Below are 7,860 nucleotides of genomic sequence, written 5' to 3'. Positions count from 1 at the left end.
TAATTATGTAATTGTAATTGTAATTGACTAACTAATACACAATAATTTTCAAGTTTCAGGGGCAATGTCTAATTCTATTATGTTACTGTTAGTGATAAACCATAAAAGGACTGACAGAACTGACACTTTCATCATCTTTATGGTTTATCACTTACATTGATACTCAGGATGTATGTACTTTAAGTCTGGTGACTACTATGTAATTTCTCAACGTTCACAATTACAATTACAATTACAATTGTAATTGACCCCAAGTCTGACATTATCAGTTATTATCATAACCCCACCCACTAGCTGGTGTATTAATTATTTGGGATAGAATGTTTGGTACATTTGAACCTGAAGGTGATAAAATTTATTATGGACTAGTTCATACTATAAAATGTTTTAACCCTTTCTGGGCTCAGGTAAGTGTATGATGTAATTATTTGTAATCATATGACACTAGGCCATTATATTGTATATATTGCTAAAAATTTTTGTCCATAAATGGATTACGTAATAAAATTGTATGTATTAATAAAAGGACCATCATGGTACATAGGTAAACCACGTCTTGGAAATCTTGAAGATGTCCCTGAGGTAACCAAGTCATGTGATAATCATGTGATTATTAAATGTTAGGTTCCTAATGATACAATCCCTTATAATCCTGTTGTTCCTTGGTGGGTCAGTATTTACGCTTTTATCCACTTCATGATACTAATAATATTTACACAGTTCTACGTTGTTAACAGCAAGGTATAATATGTGTCACATGATCTTTTTTTTGTAGGAAATACCATATCTGAAGGCAGTGGGTGTGACCATTTATATCCTCATATGTCTGACCAGTCTTGGGATGATATTTGATTGCCAGTAAGTTAACCCTTTATCAACTCAATTTAGTAACATGCACTATGATACAGTGTCAAGATTCCTATAATATTAGGTTGGCTGGTTGTGACCTTTATTAAAGGACCAAGTAGGATATATATACTATTAATGTTAATATTAGTATTAATAGGTATGATGTCATCATTACATCATGGCCTCCAAGGGTTCCTCTTGACATCCATCACTATATGGAGTATGGTCTTGTTCCGACAAATTACACTGACCAGAAATAAAGAAAAATTGTATTAAATGACTTATAATATCTATTATATAATAGATATAATAGATATTATGTACTATATATTATTGTGTGAAATGTTTTAAAGTTCCTCTTTTAATGAGTTAAGTTTTTTTTTAGCCCCAAAATGTACTTGGTTTACCAAATACATCACGTTCTCTCTTGACAAAGGCAGAAAATGAGGAGACACAGTTTCCAATAAAATAGTCAGATTTTCCTAATATAGCTAAATCAACTTGAGGTTGTCAGGACTAAGGAAATATAATTTAATCTGTGTGATCACATGATTATCACATGACTCCAGTAAATATTGGACTGACCTTTGATCCTAGTTTTTGTTGTAACTCACTAATATTAGGTTGACTATCACTAGCTATATATATTGTATATATATTGATATGTTTACTGACTATTAAATGTCATCTACTACTTGAAAATATAGAAGGGAAACAAAGTTCATTAGTGATTGTAATATCATGGGTATCCTCGAGACACTCCATAATAGATTGTAATCCCAGTGCAAATCTTCTTCACTATAACCAGTCACAGCAGAGTGGACATTTCTTCATTAAAACAACTTAAAACCTTTACGATGACACAGCCCCAGTTAATGTTGATGTATGCTCACAGAGATTTAACTGAATCAATGGACTTTACTGATATTGCAAAAGTTTTGTCAGTGTAAACGACAGAAGGTTTAATTTTGGTTGTTTTTGAAATACTTCACAAACTGAACAACGTTAAAATGACTTCCTACGCCTATGTTGTAACAGGCTCGTCCGTTAAAGACATTCATAGTTAACGTTAATGAGATTCATAACCGGCAGGGTTGCGCCCCACAAGAGCATGAAGACAAAATCTGCAGTACATATAAAAGGAAATGAAAACAACCTTGGGCTAGGTTGTGTTGTGGGCCAGCGTTCTGCAATGCATCAGACCTCTGAGATGGTTACCAGCATACTCTACGGAGTATCCGAAAGGCCGACTAGGATAGGGCTGGTAGTCTCCCTTTAAACGAGAAGAGGCTGGTGTATTTGTGGTTCCCGGTTCCTGAATGCGACATTCCCTAAGAGCTGGAATCCCGTACGGCTGGTTTTAAGTTAGGGCGATGCTCCAGCCAGGATTACCTCGCGAAGACGAGGGTTACCAAGCCAGGTGGCGGTCCCAGCTAGCAATAGCAGGGATCCTGGAGCCTAAGTGGAAGCCTGAGTGGGTGAGCGAGTAGGAATCGTTTGGGCAACACAACATGTTTTTTTTTTTCTATAAATCTAACTTTTTTTTATAAAATCTAACTAACCACTTGGAAGGAATGTCACTTATTAATTACTTAACTCTATTGTCCTTCAAAATCTCTCAGAGAGCACATTCATTGATCATATAGACAAAGAAGTATATCCTTCATTGAATATTACAAGTAAGTTATAATACTATTCCTGTCCCATAACTGCCTCTATACAATTCAGTTGTAAATTAAGTGAGCTGTAGTTATAAAATAATTATTACTTGTTCATAATTATTTTATTGCAATGGACCAATTAGAAGTGGTGATATAAAACATAATTATTTATTAAGTATGCTTGTAGATCTAGATCAAGTAGAGATTTCTGCTTAAACTATCATTCTTTATATTTTAAAATATAAAGAAAAAATAATTACAACTACACACAATGCAACAAAATATCAAAGTAATTAGTACTGAGCAATTTTACTCTGTTTACGACCATGTCCTTGATCCAGAAAAAATTTAACAACCATCTAGATTCTTTTTTATTGGTAAATATCCTAAGTCTGTTGTAGCCTTCTCAATACTGAAATAATGAGTGACACCAGTTTTCAATACCTACAGGTTAGTAAATACATTACATTAAAAATATACTTACCTCTGCTCTCGTCAGAAGTGGTTGGAAATTATAATATCTACCAATTAGTCTATGAATAATTTCTATCATATAAGCTGTCATATAATAGATATTATAAGATATTAATTTGATAATAACATTCATACCTACAGAGTATATTAAATAAAATGGCAATTTCATAGTGGGATATGAATATCCCAATCCCTCAATCTGAAATAAATAAAAAATATAGACATGTAGTTTTAGGATTATGATTTTACCAATGGGCGAAAGAATTCAAAATTGTTGACAGGATTATTGTCAGATATAAAATAAACACAGCCTGGCTATAGAAAGAACAAAACCATGCCAAATTAGAATTATACAAATATAACATGACAACTTCAATAAAGTACAAACTGACCACAGTGGAATTGGGTAGAGAAAGTGCTGTGGCTGCTTTGATGTGAGCTTGTGTAAAGTTATCAACATGCAGAAAATCTACTTTGGCATCTTTACTACCATAAGTAAAACAAAAAAGTCCTTTCTCAATGTATCTCTTTAAAAAATAACAGAGATCAGATTCAAGTAAGAATAAATTATTTACTGACTACAATTCTAGGTAAGTGTCTCCGCTCTCCTTCACCATATATGCCAGCACATCTCAAGGCACACACTTTAAGGTTTCTTCCTCTTGGTAATATGGAGTTGTTAGCTGTTAACACAGCTTGTTCAGCAATTGATTTAGACCAGCTATAATAGTCTACATGCTAACAGATTTTGAATTTGTAAACAATTCACTAAATCAATAATACCTGATCCAATGGAAAGTATGGCAATGACTCATCGCCATTTCTGATGATTTGACCACCAAACACTACATTATAAGTACTGGTGTATACTAGATATCTAACCCCATATGTGATGGCAGCTATTGTAAACTATATGATTATATATGATGAGAATTTAAGCTACCTACCCTTTATGACATTTTTTAGTGCCTTTAATGTTAACTTCCTCTATTTTTTCGTCTATCTAACTGAGAAAGAGAAGGTTAACATCATCCCTTAAATCACTAGCCCCGGCAATTGCTTTAACTTGACATAATGACATTCAATTATTCAATCATAAGGTAAACATTTCTATATAGGAACATAACAACCAATATATATACCTGATATTCATTTCTGACTGTCTTTATTATGTTTTTTCAAACAACAACAAAATGCATACCCTTACTGCAAGGGATGCCCTCTGACACTAAATTAATTTTCTTTTCTTCAATAAGCATGAATTAAATGCTTAGGTTAAGATTATAATGTACCCTTGAACAGCTTTATGATAAATTTGTATGGTATAACACATACAAAATTGTTGTGAATTTTAGTAAGTAAAATATTACAACAAATTATCAATGAAATCAAAAACTACTTTTAAAAACACTTAGTTTATACTCATTTTAAAATTATAAATTTCATGTATATAGTATATACTTACCATTTCTTGTCCAGACATTCCATATGATGCTAAATGAAACACAACATCTGGGACATGCATTCTCTATTACAGTGTTCAATTCACACTAATGTTCCTTATATCGCCCTGTAATAAATATATAGATATACATAAACATACCCTATATAAGCACATGGAACCAAACATGTTCTAGTCAAGAACTAAAGTTATAATTGCAACTATATGCCTATATGTACTGGTGGTTATATACACAATTAAACAATGCATATATCATTCAAATATTACTCAAATAAATTGAATAACTAGCCTTTAACAAGGTTGACCCTTTGTAAAGGGAGAATGTTCATGAAATTAAAAATGCAGTTATGAGAATGGGAAAAGTTTCTAGTTGATCTACAAACTACAGGATGTCTCTACACTGTAATACTAAGCAAGATCAATGTTTCTAGTAAGGAATACCACATTTCCAATTAATAATTAAGTACACAATATTCTTTTTCTTATTTTAAATAAATGTATTGTTTAGTGTTCAATATGTAGACTCTGTCATTCTAAATGCTATTAAAAAGAATCTGGCTAGCCCAAAAATACTTTACATAAGTAGTGTTATAACCTATAACTGTCTAATACTAGTGTGCTGAATTAACAGTGCTTTTAGAAAAGCAATGATACATTTATGAAAAGGCAAGCTGGTCTGTATGAAGACAACAATCACTTAATTTATTTAATACTGATGTAGTGGTGGTAGACTAACAATGATTATGATTATATAAATCATCCTAAGATTATTTTGAGGAGAACAGTGTTGTGTTACAACATTAATGATAAGATCTGACTAGTTATCAAAATCTGTTGTACATTACCAGCATGTGAAAGAAGTTTTTCCTTTCTGTAGTCACACTTTTCAATATTATTAGGAGTGATAATTAAATTAATTGAGTGTGGTGTCTGTCAACAGTTGATGTTAGCAGTTTGGTTGTAAGTCACATAGAACGATCTATAAGACACACCCATGTACTTATGTAATAGTTAACTCAAATAATGTTTGGACTGCCTGGTACTGTTTCGCATGCCACAAAAGAAAATGGTATATCATACATAAAGAGTAAATCATCATAAATTTTCTATTTACCAAAATTTAAGGCTTAAATAACATCATAGCATACTTTCTAAATAGTTCACAATGTATTATGATCAATGTATATCATGGCCTACCTCTATATAGTCACAATGTATTATGATCAATGTATATCATGGCCTACCTCTATATAGTTCACAATGTATTATGATCAATGTATATCATGGCCTACCTCTATATAGTCACAATGTATTATGATCAATGTATATCATGGCCTACCTCTATATAGTCACAATGTATTATGATCAATGTATATCATGGCCTACCTCTATATAGTCACAATGTATTATGATCAATGTATATCATGGCCTACCTCTACTTTTTCCAATTTATCTTCTTGCTCTTTATTAGTAAAGTAAACATCAAAAGCAATTACTCTAGCATAGTCTGACTTCAATAACTCCTTACACAATCTAGAACCGACATATCCGCCACCACCTGTCACAAAAGCTGTGGAAAGCATTCGCTTGTAGTAAGTTAGGTGAAAAGAATCGAGGAAACACGTTAGCTCATTAAACAATAAGTGGGTGGGGTTTTATATGGTTTTGCGGCTAATCATACTATAATAAATTACTTTTCGTTTGATAGTACTGATAAATCAAGTAGTTGAGTTGTTTTTGAAAACGTTTGTTGTTGTTGTTGAGTCTATTATATATCACTTTAAATTATGTATTTATTAATTAACTCACACAGGACTGACTCATTTGTCATTTATCATTTTATCACTCCTCATTCAGAGAATGTGATTATCTGCAAAATCATTTATTCAATCACATCAATATAAATCATATTATTGTAGTTAAAAGAAAATACTGTTGTTTTATGAAATACAACAATTACTAAGTACTAATATTATTTTCTCATCTTGTCAGACTTGTTGTCATGAATGGTGATGACAGTAATCATTGAATGGGAATGTGATGAACGAGAGGTACATCAGCATGAATGATGAGATGTCCTTACACTGTCTCCAGGTGGAAGAAAAACTTCCTAAAGAAGGAAAGATTCTAAGCAGACTCTAGTAATCTTTGTGAAGACTGCTCTCCATGGCATAATGATTAGCTCGTTTGGGATTATTCCTAAGATTCTTTAGTGGGTAACAGCAAACCTGTCCTTACCTCATGGACACAGTATTAACAGATAGTAAAGAAATAAGTATGCTGGGTGATCTTGAGATTATTTTTAGACCACAAGCTAACTATATATTCAAGTATGTACATTTAAAAAACTTAATTCTATATTTTTGTATGTTAAAAATTAACAAAAGAATTTGTATCGTAATAATTTTAATATGTCACATTTGTTCATAATTTGCTGGTTATTTAAATATTAATACAATCTGTATAATTAGTATTGATTATTGTATTTAGCCAAGCAACTATCTATCCATCTACCTATTTGTCTATTGATCAATCTGTCCCATCCATCAATCTATTGTCTATCTATCCATTTATCTATTTGTCCAGCTATCTATTCATCCATTGATCCTTTTTCTTCTTCCTTCATCTATTTTGTTTACCAAGTATATGACCAGTCAGAAATTGTGCCACTGGTATATATATTTAAAATTTAAAATTATTTTTTATTATTCTTGAGATACTGTGATCATGACCACGAGCATACAAGGAAGCACTTATATGGGTTCCTCATCGTAAACAACGGGAGAATAAAGTAGACAGCACTCTGAAAGCTTTATACTGATATTGTTACCTTAAACATTGGTAAATTAGATCTTATTCTTTTAATTGTAATATTTTTAAGGACTTTTACTACATTAAAGAATGAGCTTCTTCTTGAATTTTGGACACCTTTCATTTTTGTCCAAATCCTTTACAGGAAGTTTGCAAATTGGTTTACTAGCAAACAGACCAGAGAACTACAATATGTAAAAATTTATAGTCAAATAGATTGTGTTTAGTTAAAAATAAACATTTTTATAGCTCACACTTTTGACATTTTATAGGAGCTATATAAGCCTGTTGTTTAACTATTGCCTTCAATTTTAATATCATATTATAGCAAAGTATAATATTAGCCACATTAGAAAGATTAGGCTTAATAACTTTATTAATCAGTTAAGAACATAATTCTTTGGCTACTAGACATGTTAAAATTTAAACTTAATTAAAATTCATAACTTTAACTAAATTCATTAAAGATCGATTATTATAACCCGCCCACAGAAAAGAAGTCACAAAAATATTACGCCTAAGTTTATTGTATATCTACTGGAAAACTAGGAGCGCGAGCACCGCGAGCCGTCTCTTAGAATGGAGCGAAGCGACATGTTTCCA

General features: G+C 31.7%; 1 protein-coding gene across 1 annotated transcript; it reads right to left on the bottom strand.

Moving 5' to 3' along the window:
* Positions 1-2,803: 2,803 nt before the first annotated feature.
* On the bottom strand, positions 2,804-4,509 carry LOC121392049 (short-chain dehydrogenase/reductase family 42E member 1-like). Its single transcript, XM_041523448.1, is given in 10 exon segments — positions 2,804-2,867; positions 2,869-2,954; positions 2,995-3,068; positions 3,120-3,183; positions 3,234-3,299; positions 3,377-3,511; positions 3,564-3,722; positions 3,768-3,883; positions 3,942-3,983; positions 4,446-4,509. Coding segments are annotated over 10 exon segments (870 nt in total).
* Between the last annotated feature and the right edge of the window lie 3,351 nt (positions 4,510-7,860).

This window comes from Gigantopelta aegis, unplaced genomic scaffold (assembly GCF_016097555.1).
Source record: "Gigantopelta aegis isolate Gae_Host unplaced genomic scaffold, Gae_host_genome ctg3330_pilon_pilon, whole genome shotgun sequence".
Classification (NCBI taxonomy): Eukaryota; Metazoa; Mollusca; class Gastropoda; order Neomphalida; family Peltospiridae; genus Gigantopelta; species Gigantopelta aegis.
This window is presented reverse-complemented; position numbering and strand designations above follow the sequence as displayed.